Below are 18632 nucleotides of genomic sequence, written 5' to 3' on the forward strand. Positions count from 1 at the left end.
CTCAAGGGATCACAGTCCTTTGTTACCTCATGTCCAGTTATTTAAAGACTTTCGTATCTTATATTTTTTCAGGTTTTTTTCCTTTTTTTCTTCATGTGAGAGGATAAATCTAGTTCCTTTTACTTGAACTTGGGTGAATGTCTCTGCTGCACTTTCAATTTTTTCCTTTATACTTCTAATTGTTCTGTATTTATTTATGTTTCTTGTTAATTTCAGTTCCTTCTCTTTCTATATGATAACAAGCTCTGCAATTTAGAATTTGCTCTTAGTGTTGTGTCTCATGCCTAGAACATAGTATTTGTTTTAATATTGAATGGGAGTACAGAAATGAGTAAGATAAATTTCTTATTCTGTTTTATGGGATACAGATGGAGAGGAGAGGTTATTTTATTTTATTACAAAAGGATATTTGAGGGGCACCTGGGTGGCTTAGTGGGTTAAGGCCTCTGCCTTCGGCTCAGGTCATGGTCCCAGGGTTCTGGGATCGAGCCCCACGTCGGGCTCTCTGCTTAGCAGGGAGCCCGCTTCCTCCTCTCTCTCTCTCTCTCTTCCTGCCTCTCTGCCTATTTGTGATCTGTCAAATAAATAAATATTTTTTTTTTTTAAAAAGGATATTTGATTAACTATATGAGTTAAATCTTTAAACCTTTGTTCAGATTTTCCAGCAGCTAATGGCATTAACAAAGACACAGCAAGCGGTGCCTGAGTGGCTCAGTTGGTTAAACATCTGCCTTGGGCTTAGGTCCTGATCCCAGACTCCCAGGATCAAACCCCACATCAGGCTCCCTGTTCAACGGGGAGTCTGCTTCTCCCTCTGCCTCTTACCCGACTCTTGTGCTCTCTCACTCTCTCTCAAATAAATAAATAAAATCTTAAAAACAAAAACAAATCACAGCCTTTAGAAGAAAAAGTGGCTGAATGTATGTGGTCATAGATACCATTTATTAAGCACCCAACCATATGCCAAAAATTGTTTCCTATTAATAAGTGCACTGTAACATGCAGATTTTCTAGCAAGCATAAATGGCAAGTTTCATGTTCAGGTTCTTAACCATTACACTTACTTCACTTACCTAGTAGGAAGTTAGTCAGATTTTAACAAAGTAGTAGATTTAAAATGGTGTGCTAGGTTTAGGTCCTTGAGCATAGAGACTGTCTCCCCCCCCCCCCCCCATTCTTTTTATATCCTCATTTTCATTGCTTTACGTAATTCCTGGCTTGTGGTAGCCAGTTTATAATTGAGGAAGGTAATGAAGTAAACCTACAGGCATAAGAGGCAAATTATATGTAACACTGGATATACTCACAGAAGTAGTTTAGATTTAATTTGCTTTGGTGTAGGTAATGTGGAGATTTTGTCATCAGAATATATGAAAACTCACTGTTTAGTGCTTAGGATATCTAAGTGCTCTATTAGTGTTTTTCCTTTTTCTGCTAATTTCAGAAAAATTGAGTAACAGTAGTTTTTTTTTGAGAGTAAATAATACGAATATAGATTGGGAATTAAGGAAAAACTAAAAAATAACAATCTGATGATCTTCATTTTAAATTGTTCATTCAGGGACGCCTGGGTGGCTCAGTTGGTTAAGCAGCTGCCTTCGGCTCAGATCATGATCCCAGCGTCTTGGGATCAAGTCCCACATCGGGCTCCTTGCTCGGCGGGGAGCCTGCTTCTCCCTCTGCCTCTGCCTGCCATTCTGTCTGCCTGTGCTCCCCCCACCCCGAGAAATAAACAAAATCTTTAAAAAAAAAATAAAATAAAAAAATAAATTGTTCATTCTTATATTTAAGCTACTTCTTTGTGAGTAGTTAGTAATTTCTTAAAATTAAAGACCTTGAATATTTAGTGAAATTTATTATTAATAATTGATATCTTTTTAAATGCTGTTTTTCTAGCAAAAATGTTAGAAAAGATAATAATTTGCAATGCTTATGTGCAAAAGCTAACAAATTATGTTTAACTTATTAAGTTCTCTCAGTTTGGATCACAACTTTTATACCATACTTACAGATACAAACATAGCTGACATATTCTACATCTCTGCATGGCTTACTTGAAAAATAGAAGCAGTTGCTTAACTGAATGACTATCAAAATGGTCAATACAGATTGATGGGCTTGAGTGCAGTAGACAGTGAGTGTGCAGATGGTGGTGTCTGTACCATTTGACATGGGATGCCTTAGTCTTTAAAATGATTGCAGTGGAATGGCTTTGGTGGTGTTGCAGTAAAGGGCATCCATTCAACTTCAGGTGCTGTGCAGATGGCAAAGCCAAGCTAATATAGAAAAATGAGAAACAAGTGACTATTTAATGTACAGGAATGCATGATCTGCATCACAAATAAATGACGGTATTACATGCAGGAAACCTAGCCAGATGGCTGTACATTAAAACACATGACTCCTTGAGAGAATTAAGTACAGGCAATTTGCTTAGATTTTCTGCAGGCCTGCTGCATATTATGTTAGGGTAGGGAAAACAAGAGATTAAGTGCTTTATTTATTGAAAGTGTTTAGGTGAAGTTGACAGTTATTTAAACATAATCTGATCTCCGTAAGTATTTAAATTATCTCTTTGTGGTTAAAAAAAAAAAAAAAGAAGTAGGGACGGTAGTTGGTTTTATTTTAAAAGGATGAAAGGAGTAAGATTGGCTAGCAAGCCTGTCTTTTGGTCCACATTTTTCAGTTTTATAAAGTTTTCCACTGGGCAAAAGCTTAAAAAATTTTTTGGATGAGCATGATTAAAGTATTTCTTTTTTTATATGGGTTTTAATGAGTCCAAATACCAGTGACATATGGAAATTTTAAAGTATGAAGCATGAGAGACTGTGGACTCTGAGAAACAAACTGAGGGTTTCGGAGGGGAGGGGAGTGGGTGCGTGGGTGAACCTGGTGGTGGTTATTAAGGAGGGCATGGGTTGCATGGAGCACTGGATGTGGTGCATAAATAGTGAATCTTGGAACACTGAAAAAAAATTAATGTGTTGAATGCTATATGAAATGGTCCCATTTTCACTAGTAAAATACTACATTTTTTGTTTTTCAGCTTAAAGAAAGTGGTTATTGTACAGGTCATGAACCAGATTCACTGGAATTCAGCACCGTGGGAGGATGGGTTTCTACTCGGGCATCGGGCATGAAGAAGAATATCTATGGCAATATTGAGGACCTGGTAAATTTTTTTCTGGTTACTATGTCATAATTGATTAGTATATTACTATAAAATGATTAAAGCCTTTTTTAGAGTTATATGGTAGGGGTCTTCTCAAAAGTATACCCCTTTTGATTATAGTGAAGTTGACTGTGTGTAATAGAAGCAGTTTAAAGACAACTGTGGTCATTATTTACAGGTGCTCCTTTTCAAATGACTGATATTTCAACTTTATAGATGCTTCGTATTATCTGACTTATAAAATATATAAACATTATTTTATAAGCCTCATGGAGCCTCAGTCTTCAAGTCCACCAAGGTTTTAGTCCATTTATTTAGATGATCTCATCATTGCCACTCTTGCCTTAGGAGAGTTTATACTTACTTCTCTTAAAAAATTTTTTCTCTATAGAGTTGGAGAGCCTAATTAAAAAGGTTCTAGTAGATAGCAATATGACCTGTAGTGGTTTATGTGTACACCATTTTATTTTAGCTGATCTGGTGCCAGTGTTCTGGGAGTTAGTGTGGTAATAGTATAACTGTGGGCATTCTGTTCCATGTGTAGCTTTTCCAGTGATTAGTTGTGTGACCTTGTACAAATTAGCTCATCTTTCTAAACTTCTTTCCTCTTACTTCTTAAAGTAGAATAATGATATTCACTGCATGGAATTATTATAAGTGTGTATTATAAACACTTAAAATGTTCACATAATCCTGTCTTTTTAAAAATTGAGGATATTTAAGAAATCACATTTTTCCTTTTGCAAATAAAATAACATTCAATTTCAGAAGAGAGAATTTGATCCTTTCACTATTGGATTATTAAAAACTTTTTCATAGTTAACATGTGATAGACTGCTACATTTAGTACTGCTAAAGCATGTCATTTATTTTATCGCTTTTTTGGAGAGCCTTAAGGACCACAGATCATCATATATCCTAATGTGCTTACTTGCATGTGTGTATCTGGCTTTTGATACAGAATAGGATCATGCTGTGTTTAATCTCTTTAGACTATGTTATCAATATATTAATTTGAAAAAAAACAAAGACAAGTGTATTTATACACTATCATTTTTAGACTGTATATAATTCTCTTTTACTAGTAATTCATGGTTTATTAAAGTAATTCCCAATTAGTGAATATTTTAAATTATTCTTGATTTCAAAATTGTAGGAAAAAAAGAGGAAAATATCTTCTTTAGTAATTTCCTTGGTATACATCTTCAGTCACTTTGGGGAAGTTCCTAAGGCTTGAATTGCTGAATCAAGACATTTATATATATTTTTTAAGTCTTTGAATTTTTATTGCCAAAATGTTTCATAGAAATTTGTGCCAATTGGCATTCCCACTAGCACTATGAGAGTATTTCTTTTACTGGACCCTTTATTTATATTTTTGTCTTTTTAATTTTTTTAATTTCTTTAATTGCAAGTAAATGTATCCTTTTAAAATGTCTTCATTGGTGATTTTTGTTTTCTATTTTGTGAATTGTTTATTGATGTCCTCTGCTCATTTCCTTAAATAATAAATAGACTATTTTTGTTTATCTGTCAAAAAGCTGTTGTAAAAATGTGTTGGGATTTTTACCTAACCATTTCCTGATTTAAATTTCAGGAACTATTTGAGTGACCCTCTCCCTTGAGTATGCTTACATTCTCACTGGTGTGAGACTTGTATCACATGCATCTCTCTTTTCTTCTTTTCAGTTCAATCACTACATCTCCCTCTTCATCCCATTTTTTGCCTGATTAATTAATACTTCATTCTTTTCATTCTTTTCTACTAAGTGGGCAAAGTAGATAAATTGAGGGTGGGAATAAGGCAAGAGTAAATTTTTTCTTAGAATTCTAAGCATTGAAGCAGCTTGAGGTGATTAATAGTGCTTCATTCAAAATTAAGTGAAAGAATGAACCTATTAAAATATGATCATTATTTTTTTCGTCCTTTAGTTTTGCCACATGGATAATCCTAGACTAAATTTGGTTTAAAGAAAAGTGCTTTTCATTTTTTTAAGGTGATGAACATACCCAAATCAGTAACAATCTTAGAATGATTTTTCTTCTTTTAAAGTTATATAAAATTTATTTTTAGTCTAAGAATTATTAAAAGATACTAGAATTCTGAAGGGTATCACCATTTATCACTTAATCTATTATTTTAAAAGTAGAGTTTTTTATAAATATGGATGGTTGTGTGTACACACATGCACAACATTCACTGACAAATATGTAGACTTTACATCATGCATTGTATTAAACAGGTGGTTCATATAAAAATGGTAACACCTAGAGGTATAATAGAAAAAAGCTGTCAAGGACCTCGTATGTCAACAGGCCCTGATATCCATCACTTCATCATGGGATCTGAAGGTAAATATAACTAAATTTATTACAAAAAATTACAGGTTAGAGACTCAGTTTTGTGAAAATCTGTGATACTGTGATATAAGATCTTTGAAAGAAAGGCACGTTTTATGTATTTAAAGAATGGTGATTTTTTTTAAGTTTTATTACTTTAATTTAGTACTTCATAAAGTTTTTATTATGAGAACATCTTATTAAACGTCCTTTTACATTTCGGTTTTTTATAGTTTTAGAGATGTTAGCCTTTTTGGTATTCTATTTTTGTTTTACAGTTTTTTAGGAAGAGTAGTTGTTAAGATTTAAAATGGTTTGCTTTAAAATTTTATATAATAGTATTCTCTAACCTTGTCTGACTTCTCAGGGGTGAATAGCTGAGAAAGTATTGTCTTAGTGTCTTGCCTTTCTGTAATTGTACTTTTTATTACTTGCTATTTGATTCTTTGAAGAAGTGGAATTTAAAATCCTGTTGATTTATATATCTTTTAAAACGTGTGATGTACTTTTTTTTCTTTTAACTGTTTACTGTTCTTTGCTTGGTTACTTAATGCTGGGTTGATTAGAATGTAGTTCTTTATCTCACATTTAACTGCTGTACTGATCAGGAAAAAACTGATCTATTTTGTAAACTAACTGTTCTGCGGTGATTGTTGTGGATAAGATGAACATAGTCGTGTTTTTTAATTCTTAGAATAGTAGACAGGGATATCCCTTAAATTCAGAGACAGGAATATCCCTTAAATTCAGAGAAATAAGATAAAACAAGTGTCTCTAACTTAGTGGAGGAACTCATTACTAATTTAGAAGATGGTACAAGCTAAAAAAGAGATTTTTGAAATGTTTAGCTGTATTCATGAATGAGAGAGCGATTATAATAAACTAGGATGATAGGACATCAATTCTATCTTTTGATAGAAACATCAAGGAGGGAAAATACAACAAACTATGTCTCAGTGCCATGTTAGAGGTCAACTGTTGATTTGATGAGCAGTGATATAGCTTAAATATTTTTTCATGATAATCAATGATAAACCTTTGTCACGATGTATCACCAGTTTACTTTCTTATTTCTGATCAGTATACTCTTCTGTGGAAAAATAGAACTACATTTTTATGAGAAAAATGTTAAATTCCCTTAACAAATTCTGCAACTTCTAATACTAACACATCATCCAAAAGTTAACTGAGATATATAACCTTTTGCCATCTGGTATCAAATTGAGTAATGAATAGGTATTAAAACTGAGAGTTACTAATTATACTCTTGGTGCATACATAGTTGGAGTCAACTCTGTAAATATAAATGATCTTTTTAAGTAACTATATCAGACATTTTTTTCTCCCTTTGCTTAGTATTTTAAAATTTTTGGTGCTAGTCACTATTCTGGCACACTGAAGGGACACAGGTAACAATTGGCCTTTATAATATAGTATGATAAATTGTGTGATTAGAAGTAAATGCAGGAGAAATACAGACAAAGTTCATATTAATGGGTGCTTAAGAAGACCTCTTCAGAGGGGTCATACCTAAAGTGGTCCCTGAAGGTTGATAGGAGTTGACGGAATAAGGTGGTGAGGGAGTTGCCCTGCAGAGAGAACTGCAGGTGGGCAGACTTAAAGTGAAAAGAGCCTCCTCTGCATGGTGAAGCTGCCAGGTTTTCAGTATAACAGGAACATAAGATTTAGCTATAAGAGTGTAGTAGGCAGCAGGTCTAGAGTAGAATGGTAAGGGTTACAGGGTAACTGGAGAGAGAATTTGGTCTTTTATGTCTTTTAAAATAGTTTAAACTGTATCTAAATGACTAGAACACCTCTCTCAATAATAAATTATTTTCTGAATTTGAGGAAGGTAAACTCATAATAGAGGAAGCAAAGAAATATGATTTATTAAACATATACTAGGGAAAATTACTGTATTTAAATGAGATTTTATTATACACATATATGTAAAATGATTTAGGAGCATGAATGATGAAATCTTTCAGATCTGGATTTCAGTCCTGGTTCCACCACATAAATTTCTGTGGCTTGTGTAAATTAGGTAATTTTCTATGCCAGTGTTCTCAGCTATAGAATTAGGATAATAAAAGAAACCATTTTCATAAGCTTTTGTGAGGATTAAATGAGATTATGATAAGCAGTCTATAAGCATTTAGTAAATACTGAACAAATGTTAAGTTTATTACTATTGTTGCTATTTATTATTTTGGCATCAGTGGTCTTTACAAGTAGTCTATACAAGTATAGTCCTTAATCCCCATCTCTGTATGTGGACATAGAGTCATCTTAATGTAGGCTGGGAGACAGCATGATTGAGAAAGTTAATTTATGTGAAATCATATTTTTTTTATTTTATTTTTTACTTTAGGATTTTTTTTTTTTTTTTACGTTTTTAAATTCTAGTTAGCATGCAATATAATACTAGTTTTCGGGAGTATAGTATAGTGATTCAGCACTTCTGTATATCACCTAGTACTTATCACAGCAAGTTCATATTCTTTCATAGTATGTATTTTTATCTGTTGTCTTTAGCCATCTAAATAATTACCTTCTGCCTTAAATGTGAATCATATACTTTTCTTCAAGTTAAAAAAAATTTTTTTTGCTATAGTTAAAATTATCTCATGATAGCCTTGAAAGCATTATCATTTAAAGAATGCATTTTTTTTCAAAGATTTTATTTATTTATTTGACAGATAGAGATCACAAGTAGGCAGAGAGGCAGGCAGAGACAGAGAGAGGGGGAATCAGGCTTCCCTCTGCACAGAGAGCCCAATGCGGGGCTCGATCCCAGGACCCTGAGATCATGACCTGAGCGGAAGGCAGAGGCTTAACCCACTGAGCTACTCAGGCGCCCCTAAAATGTATTTTTCTGATCCTTCTAAGTTCTACATGTGACTAATCATGTTGAATTTAATGTTTTTATCTTGTGTTACGAATTTTTCGTAATGATTTTTTTCAATTAGCAGCTTCCTTCCATTTTAGACACTATAATAGTCAAAGCCTCTGAAATGCTTTACATCTTTTCTTACGTATGAAATTTACTAGTAACTCAAAATAATTCGTTCTTTCATTTGAAAAATGGTTAAAACTACATTTTTATTTTTTTAAGCCTATGACCCACCCTTGTTTTTGTCTTTGCTCTATGTCGAAATAAGTGAAATGCTTATTATCAGTCCTTTTTTTTTAAATCTTTTTTTTTTAAGGATTTTATTTATTTATTTGACAGAGAGAGATCACAAGTAGGCAGAGAGGCAGGCAGAGAGAGAGAGAGAGGAGGAAGCAGGCCCCCTGCTGAAGAGAGCCCGATGCGGGACTCGATCCCAGGACCCTGAGATCATGACCTGAGCCGAAGGCAGCGACTTAACCCACTGAGCCACCCAGGCGCCCCCTTATTTTCAGTCCTTTTGTGTAATTTTACCTTTTGTATGACCTTGAGACTTGTAAGACAGCTTGAGTGGTTATAATGTCCATGGGTTGCACTTTGTTTCCTTCATTGTTGAAAATGCTGCTCCAGTGTTGCTTGGTTTTATATGTTGCTTTAAAGAAATCTAATGCTAGTTCTTTTGCCTTTGTAGATTGTTTCCCTCTTTTTGCCTGAGTGTCCTGAGGATTTTTTAATTAATGAAGTCTACTACTTTTATAGCTCAGAGTTGATTGATCTGTGTTGTTTAACATGGCACCTAGTGGACCCTTTCTATGTTTACATTTACATCTTTTATTCTTTCTGGAAAGTTTTTTTTGGATCTACTGTTAAATATTAGGGGTTCCCTCCCTTTGTTTTGATTTTTCTTCTTCAGGGACACCAATTATACTATACTTGACTGTGTTTGTTTGGCATTTCAGGGAGTGACTAACCCTTTTTTATTCCCAGCTTTTTTCTTTATTTCATTTTCATTCCCTTCATTATTTTCCTGCTCTTCTTCAGTGCCCTTTATCAAGTCTTCATTTGAATCTATTCTCTGTTCTCCTTTGGATACCTTATAACTTAGCCTTCATTTTTTATATGTTGTTTTATTGTTGTCGCTGCTCTTTTTCTTTCCTGAGATTAGTTATCTCTCATTTCATTTCTTCTTGTTTTTTGCTGACTTTTGATGATTGTATTTCTGATTCAGGTTTTTTATTTTTTTAATTTTTAATATCCCCAAAAGCTTGCTTGACAATATTTAATTCAGTTTGAGATGTTTATTACTGTTTTCTTTACAGGATCGTGATTGGTTTAGGAGAGAGACTTTTCATGAGCAGAAAAGCTTTTATTTACATTTTGTCTCTTTCTAGTAGTTTTTGTGGATTTGGTCTGCTTTTTTCTATTGCTATTTATTACTTAGAGAGTGTTTCCTAGTTTGGGAATGTTCTTTTCTGTGCTGCTTCCCTCTCTTGTGCTACTTGTTTTGTGGATGGTGGTATTTTGGTGGGAGAAGGCATGGCATGTCTTCTTTTTTATTCTATAGGATATTTAATTTCCCTCTCTTACTTAATTCTTTCCCATCATTACTTTGTCTCCAAGGAGTACCACACTTCTCTGAATATGATGCTCCTCTGAAAATGTTCCACTTGTCTCTCTAAGGATGCCTTTCTAGTTCTTCCCATTTTCAGACCCTCCCCACAGCCAGGGCTATGGATTTCCCTGTACAGGATTTTGGTGTTACTGTTGCACTTTTGGTGTCTGTGGTTGATTTTGTCTTTGCTTTCTCCAAGTCCTCAGATACTCTTTGTTTTTCCATATAAAATCTTTTAAGCCTCCCCTTACTTTCTACACTTAGAAGCTTGCAGCAGGTGGAAGGCTATAGTAGGTCTTTCAGAATTTTTTCTTTTTATCTCTATTTAACAAGTAATGTGAGGGTCAGAGTGTTTTTTTTTTTTTTTTTTTTTTTTTGTCTTCTAGTAATGGTGAAAGTTTTATTTCAATATTATTTGTGGTTTTCTGTTTCTTATTGATTTTTTTGTTTTGAGGCAGGGGAAGGTAGAGAGAGGGAAGATTCAGAGTCAAATGACTTACATTCTTCTTAGTCCTGAAGTCACCTGAAAGTATATTGTTAAATTACAAAAGAGTTTATTTACTTTAAGCAAATACTTGCATTTTATATCAAATAGCACGTGAAGCTTTCAGTTTTCTTGAGAAGAAACGTTATATTTGAAAATTATAGATTAGAAAATTCTTAAATTTATTGTAGTGTAGTTTTGATGAAACCAAAAAGTGAATGATGTATAAGCCTCTGTGATGTCATATTGCCATGGAATTATTTATAAGCAATTATATAAAGTAGAATTAAAATATAAGTGTATAAAGTGATATAATGTACATATATTCAAGGTATAATAATTCAAGTCTTTTATATCATTCCACTGGCATAACGTTCCCAAAGCAAAAGAATCATTAAATATAATAAAACACAACAGAAACGAGCCATTTGATTGAGTGAATTTAGATATATCCATTTGTAATGGGCTAATTTGAATGGAAGTTGAATGGAAGCTGCTCTCTGAGACCTGGGTGACTTTGCTTTCACAGTGGGACCCCCCTGTAGACTCATAGCTGGATAGTTGCAGAGACTTGCTTTGGGCATTTCATTAACCTTGTGATAATGCAGAGTCTCACTTTACAATTTTTTTTTTAACCTCACTTATGTTATGGGGGGTTTTATTACTTGAGAGTGCCTACTCTACATAGGAAGCAATACAGGTAGGCAGAAGTTTAAGGCATGGTCACTTTACACTGTAGAATTAGGATTTTAAAAGAAGTTTGCTAATGTAAAGGTATATATATTTTAAAATAAACTTTTTGAATATAGTAATTACATGTGCAAAATTAAAATATGGACAGATATACAAAATTCAAAAGGTATTAAGGATGTATAATGGGAAATCTGCCTTCTGTTCCTTCTTCAGAGCATTTCCTTTGTTCACAGTAAACACTTTGTGCTATATTTAAGTGTGTATGTATGCTCTTTTAAAAGCACAAACGGGATTTTACTACTCTGCTTGCACTTTGTAAAGCTTACTCCATATCATTACGTTTAGAGCCACTTCATTCTTTTCGACAGCTACTGACTACACTAGCCAGACCCTCAATGATTGGCATTTAAATGGTTTCCAGCTTTTTCCTGGATTATATTTAAGTTGTATTAGATAATATTATATGCTTTAATTCAAAGAAGGATTTTCAAATGACTCCATTTCTCAGATGTTAAGGAAAGATTTCACAAAAACCTGGGAACTTGGAGTTTAGTTTTAAGAAGAAAAGTGTTCCTGTCTGCAATCATGGCTTATTCTGACCTTTTCCTTAATGGATTTCAATCTGGTGACTTTTTAGTTTCAGCAAGTATTTATTAAAGTGTTCTGTAATCTGTGGTCAGATTAGAGTTAAATAGAGATGATTCCTGTGTTTAGGATTATATGCCTGTCAAATTTTAGTTCGTTTGTAGAAAGGACATTTAACATGAGGTGTTAATTCCAAGGCTACCAGGAGCTTCTATAAATGTAAAAAGGGTTGAAAGAATTACAAATAAGCTTAGTGGTACTGTCAGCATAGTGGTAGGAAAATCAGCAACTTTAGAAATTAAAGTGATACCACTTGTATTGATAGGAACAAACAAGTGTGGTAAATAATTCTGTACTGGTAGATGAGGGGACATCATAGTACTAGTATTATACTTGTCAGCCTTTTGCCTCTTCTCTGGCCAAGATTTAGAAGTTCTTTTAGGTGCCTTTTATAGCATAAGATTCTTATATAAGTTCTTTTAGGTGCCTTTTAAGATACTTTTATAGCATAAGATACAAATTTTCCAATTTGTACAAGGTATAACTGTTAGCTCCTTATTAAAAAAAAAAACTCTGAAGTTTCATTTGTAATTCGTTTAGAGAATTAATTAACTTATCATGGTTATTTTTTAAATAGCTTCATTGAAATATAATTCACATGCTGTAAAATTCACCCATTTTAAGTGTATCTCTTAGAAGGGATAGTTCCTGAGGTTAGTGTTTGGGATACTTTTCTGAGCATATTTGGCGTCTTGAGGCATATTTGGTGTCCTGTGCACTATTTCTATATAAGCAAACTAATTGGCGTACAATGTTGCTTTTATCTACAATAAATTTACCTATGTCCTCCCAGTTGCCTTTTACCACATCCTCCACTGATTTGAGAGTGCTCTTAGGCTTGAACTTTTCCATGCTCTATTTGTTGCAAACAAAATAGTTTTCTTTAGAAAGAGATTAGGAACTGTTTTTTTGGCTTGTATTCCTTCCCCCGCTCCCTCCTCAGCCCCTTGAGACCAAATCTCTGAGCTTGAGTCTCTGAGCTTCTGAGTCTCTGAGCATGGCTCAGGAGGGGAGCAGAGGGGAGCAATGGCATTCTTTTCTCTGAGGACATCATCCCTACTTTGGTAGCTGAGTGCTAGGGAAAAGAGGAAAGGAAAACAGATTTTCTTGGTTTGCTTCTCCTGGCAAGATGCCATCTCTTTTCGAGCCAGGCTAAGGGCAGTTGGGACCCTAGTATTAGTGTGTCACTCCAAGTAGAGCCTCTGTCCCACCAGGTGGGTACAAGAAGGGAACTAACTTCTTTCCATTCCCCTAACCTCTTGGTGGTACTTGCCCAGAATGTAGCCTTAGGAAAAGGTGGCTGAGAGTAGGGTAATGTGGACTAGGACCAGAGGTTTTTCTAAAATTAAAAAAGTCTTCATGTATATATTCCAGAGAAAGGAAGACATACATCCACACAAAAATATGTATATAAATTTACATGTATATTCACAGTAGCATTATTCATATGAAGTAGCCAAAATTTGGAAACCTGTGGAACTCTCAGCTCTAGGGAGGGGAGAGGGACTGGACATTGAATTATTGTTTTAATCAATCATGCCCATGTATTGAAGCCTCCATAAAAATCACTAAAATGTTGGTTTCAGGGAGCTTGCAAGATGGTGAACACATGGAGGTGCTGGGAGGGTGGTGCATCTGCAGAGGACATAGGAACTCTGAACCCCCTCCCCCATACTTTGCCCTATGCATCGTGTGTGTGTGTGTGTGTGTGTGTGCGCGTGTGCGTGCGCGCTTTATATTTTTAAAAAATTTGGAAACCCAAATGTCCATTGACTAATGAATAGATGAACAAAATGAATTATATATACAATGGAGTAATAGTCCACAATTAAAAAAGAGTAAGTACTAATACATGCTATAATAGGGATAAACCTTGAAAAGAGAAGCCAGTCACAAAAGACCACATATTGTAAAATTCCATTTATATGAAATGTCCGGAATAGGCAAACTTATAGAGATTTTATGAGATTTATAGATTTGTAGAGACTTACAGAGATTTGTAGATTTATAGAGATTTACGAGATTAATGATTGTCTAGGGCTGAAGTGTATGTGTGGGGAAATGGAGAATGGCTATTTCATGGGTACAGGGTTTCTTTTGGGGGGTATTAAAAATGTTCTAGACTTAGAATTTTTTTTTTTTTAAGATTTTGTTTATTTATTTGAGAGAGAGAGCTGGGGGGTGGGCAGTAAGGAGCAGAGGGAGATAGACAAGCCGACTCCGCACCAAACATAGAGCCCAACACAGGACTTGATCCCATGACTCGGTGATCATGACCTGAGCTGAAATCAAGAGTTGGTCACTTAACCAGCTGAGCTACCCAGGTGCCCCCTAAGCTTAAATTTTGATGATAGTTGCATATATTTGTGATTATACTGAAAACATACTGAGTTTTATCCTTTAAATGGGTGAAATTTATGGTTTGTGAATTATATTTCAATAAAGATGCTGAAATTAAAGATAAAGCCTTAGTCACTTTTGTGATCCTTTAAAATTTACAAGATATATTTACTTTTTATTTAAATGCTAATTGCAGAGTTTTTGTGATTTAAAAATTATAATAGGGTCATATTTGATATCTTGGTAGGCAATCATTTGTATATGTGATGAGCATACTGTGATCTAATGTAGTTTACTTTTTAATGAACTCTTTTTTTTTTTTTTTTTTGAACTCTTAGTTTTTAATCTTGTATCCTGTATTGACATTTTGGGTGTATTATAAATGTACTGGGAGCTTTGATTTTTGTGATGCTTTTTATTTATTTCTGTTGTTATCATTAAGTTCTCTAATTCAGAGATTTCCCTCCTTCTTGATTCTTTTTTTATCATTCTCAGAAAATTTACTAATAGTATTAATAATTTCTACCATTTGTACATCAGAAACCACTAATTTGAAAAGCTTGGCTTTGTGAATATAATCATTTTAACCATGTCTCTTCAGATATTTTAGCATAGTTATTTAGATCTCATAGAATGAAGTTTATATTTAAATTGCTTTTCTCCTCTTTGATTTGTCCCTCCTCCGAGTAAGGAGGAAATTTCCACATAAGGAAAGAGCATTTGTTTCATCGGTGGTTCTCTTGTACTAGGTATTTATGGCAACTACTCTGTCTCTGAAATATCTGGGTTTTTTTTGTGTCTTACAAGGGCATCTTAGTATTGCCATTGTCTTCGCATGAATTCCTAGGAAAAAAAGCAGGGTAATAATAGTCCCTCTAATTTCTTCTATCATTTTTAAATTCTCATAGAATTTTCTTTTTGCCCCAGCAAATTTTTCTCACAGTGAAAGTAGGCACAAATATCAAAATATACTTTTGTCTGAATGTTTGAGGTATACAAACCTGTTGTTTTTAAAAATTTTTTTCTTTTAATAGGTTGTCATACTTTAAAAAGTATTTAAAAGTAACCTTCTTGTAGGAAGGTTACCTTAAAAATGTTTTAAAGTATTTATACCTAACATAAGAGAATGTATTCCAAAACCTTTTTTTTTAGAAAGTATAAAATTTGTTTAGTTGTTTTTCTAAAAAGACTTGAGTAGCCTTTATTCCCCACATAGAATAAATAGATTTAAATATGAATAGAATAAATTAATAGAATAAATAGATAAAATAGATTTAAATATGATTTAGAAAATTGGCATGTGATATATTGGATTATTCCCCCTTCTTTTTCAGGAACTCTTGGTGTGATAACAGAAGCTACAATAAAAATCAGACCAATCCCTGAATACCAAAAGTATGGCTCAGTAGCTTTCCCTAATTTTGAACAAGGAGTAGCCTGTTTAAGAGAAATTGCAAAACAGGTAAAAACAACAACAACAACAACAAAAACCCACCCATCTATATTTATATTTCAAAAATTCTACTGCATAACTGATTTTGATATGTCACAGATAATTTCATATTTAGTTGTGTTATATATGTGGTTTTTACCCAGTTCTCTATGAAAAGGTAATGTAAAATCATCCCTGTAAGTGCAGTTATTTCTTTATATTTTGGTTTAAAGAGTGCTGTGTGATTTTAAGCCAAGGTAAGATGTGTACTTGGGTTGATGGCTTTGAATGACTCTGCCTTTAATGAATGTTGTATTTTCTTAAATTATTTTTAGGTAGGACATTTTGTGATTAATTTGAAGTATAATTTTTCTTAAACCAAGATAGGTATCGAAGTTAAAATAATGGCTGAATGTCAAGGATTAAAAAAAAAAACAGAAATTAAGTATAGTATATCAAACTTTCTCAGTTCTTAGAATGTGCTACTACTAGGCCCTACTTTGTTTTATAATACTACCTAAGCTATAGTTTGAATTAAATAACATAATATAGCATAATATAACATAATATACTTAGCTGTAAGTTAAGAAGACTTCCCATTTTTTCTTTCCTTCTTAAAAAAAAGATGTATTATTGAGGATTTTTAAAGACCAGGTAATGCCATGTAATTTTATTTCTATGTTCTATGTGTCATTGTAGAAATTCTTGCATTTCTTTAGGCATTTGGTTCATTGTTTGAACTACAGTGGTTTTATACAAAATTTTATTGCACATTTCTCAGTAGGTAGGAAATCAAGGAATAATACTCCAGCCTGTTTCTTCTTGCTTTCTCCAAACTCCTAGAGTTCTATAGTACTTCCCATCAGCTGTATATTACTGGAATCTTGAGGGCAAGGGAGCTTTCTGACCTGACCCATATAGGTCAGCTTCCAGGTGTTATGAGCAGGGGGAAGGGAGGATCTGGTGAGGCAACGGAATGATATCCAGCAGCCATTCCATGTGCACTGTAAACTTGGTAAGGTATTGAAATGGAAAGTGGTCAAGAGTCTTATCTTCCCACCATCCCAAGACAACCACTCTTAAGTGGTTTAATGAAGTTAAAATTAGCAGAAATATTTTACATTTACTCACCATTTCCAGTGTTCTTGAGTTCATACACTTAGTTTTGCTTTCTGAGACCTTCATTTTTTTCTGTTCATTTTCCATTTGCAGAACATTCCCAGCTATATAGTCACCTAATCTCATGGTTGGCAAAGATAATTTTTATAATTTCTAAGTGGCTTCAGTTACTTATCAGATTGCTTCCTTCAACAAAACTTAGCCCTAGCCCCCTTAATCTCGATTGTCTTACTGCTAGGTGGGGGAAGAGTTTAAATAAAGAAATATAGTCCTGGAATGAACATTCTTGAACTTGTGACAGGTTACTTTGGTGATGTTAAAGTAAAAGCGAATGTTAATATTTGAAATTTTTACAAGAAGAGCTTGTAATTCCTAGAATTGGGGGATATTATGTTATGGTTAGAGAGCTAAAATATACAGTAAGTATTATGCTATGTTTGCTAAAAAAGTGAGATGGTATAATATTTATATATTATTTTAATATGTAAATATATATCAGCACATCTTTTATTAAATATCCTTAATATATTATATATAATTCATGTACTATTAAATATTTGTAATATTTAAAAGCAGGATTATTGAATAAAGGAGTGGAGATAAATTTTAGGAGTAAATATTTGTTATTCTAATGTAATATCTGAGCACTGCAGTAAAGTTCAAGTGTGTTTTAATATTGTTGCTAAAACCTTTCTCATTTAGAAGCAAAGGAGAGTAATTTCAAATTTAAGATAGCCCAGGTGTTAAAGAGTAAAAGAACTATTTGCAAAACCTCATAGTTTTGCTCGAGGTAGTTAAAACCTAGAAGACTGGAAAGCTAGGTTTTTGTGTTCTTTGTATTTATTTTGTTTTGTTTACAAAATAACTGAGTTCACCAATTACAAATTAGAACCATTTTCCATAATTAAATTGTATTTTCCTATTAATTTCAGTCTTAATGTTTTTTTATTAAAGTGTTTTCACTTGGTATTATAATTTATTCTTTGTGTTAAGTACTTTTATTTGCTTTCTCTCTGTCAAGCTTGATTATTTCCCTCCCCAAAAAAGCTTTATAGTAAAAGATATAGTTTATCTCTCTTGTTCAAGTTCTGAATGACATCTTTTTAACTGGCCATTGTTGTGTCTGTTTTTTTAATGGCAAAATAAGCAGGATTGCCACATTGGATTTTTTTTAAATCATAGAATTTATAAAACTATCTGGTATGTATATATTTTCAACAAAAAATCTCACTGAGGTCACATTCAGTCTATGTTGGCCAAATCTGCACCTTCACAAGATCTCGACTCTAGAACACAGATTTAGTAGACTTGAAATTCCAACAAATTTGGAATTTCAACATAACTTGTTGTTATGTGATCTTTGAAGTAGAGGTAGACATATTTTGTGCTTTCCTGCTTTTCCATATTATAAATATTTGCATCTTAGGTTTCATTAATGAGAAATGAAGTACAAATATATCATAATCCTAAATTTATAATTTTATTAAAATGGAAATGTTGGATTTAAACATAGTTGCTATAATCTGATGTGGGTTTTGGTACAATTTAATATGCCCCTGGTAGAAAGTAACAGAGAAGAACTGCTTGTGCTAAAGAAAAGCAGAGGGTGAAATTTTGCTTCATCCTTGCATAAGTCAGTAAAAATTGCCCTTTTATTCATTTAAAGAATTCTTGGGATATTCACCAGTGACCATAATCTAAATTGACTACACAAAATTGTATTGGGTATATGGTTTGGAGTAAACCAAGGTGATGGTTGATAAAGTGCCACCCTGTGGTTAAAGACATCAAAAGAAAGCTCCTTTCTAATCTACAGTTTTAATAATTTGGCTCTGTGTACTTAGTAGTAGCCAGTTTTTAAAGACATACATACCATGCAACTAGAGAGCTTGCCTTGCTTTGAAA

General features: G+C 33.3%; 1 protein-coding gene across 1 annotated transcript in view; it reads left to right on the forward strand.

Moving 5' to 3' along the window:
• The window catches only part of AGPS (alkylglycerone phosphate synthase), a 153600-nt gene that overhangs the window by 70690 nt on the left and 64278 nt on the right, over window positions 1-18632 (forward strand). The window contains exons 9-11 of the mRNA XM_059394228.1: window positions 3047-3172; window positions 5416-5524; window positions 15511-15638. Of these exons, the coding sequence (XP_059250211.1) occupies window positions 3047-3172; window positions 5416-5524; window positions 15511-15638 (363 nt within the window). The remainder of the gene's footprint in view (window positions 1-3046; window positions 3173-5415; window positions 5525-15510; window positions 15639-18632) is intronic.

This window comes from Mustela nigripes, chromosome 3 (assembly GCF_022355385.1).
Source record: "Mustela nigripes isolate SB6536 chromosome 3, MUSNIG.SB6536, whole genome shotgun sequence".
Classification (NCBI taxonomy): Eukaryota; Metazoa; Chordata; class Mammalia; order Carnivora; family Mustelidae; genus Mustela; species Mustela nigripes.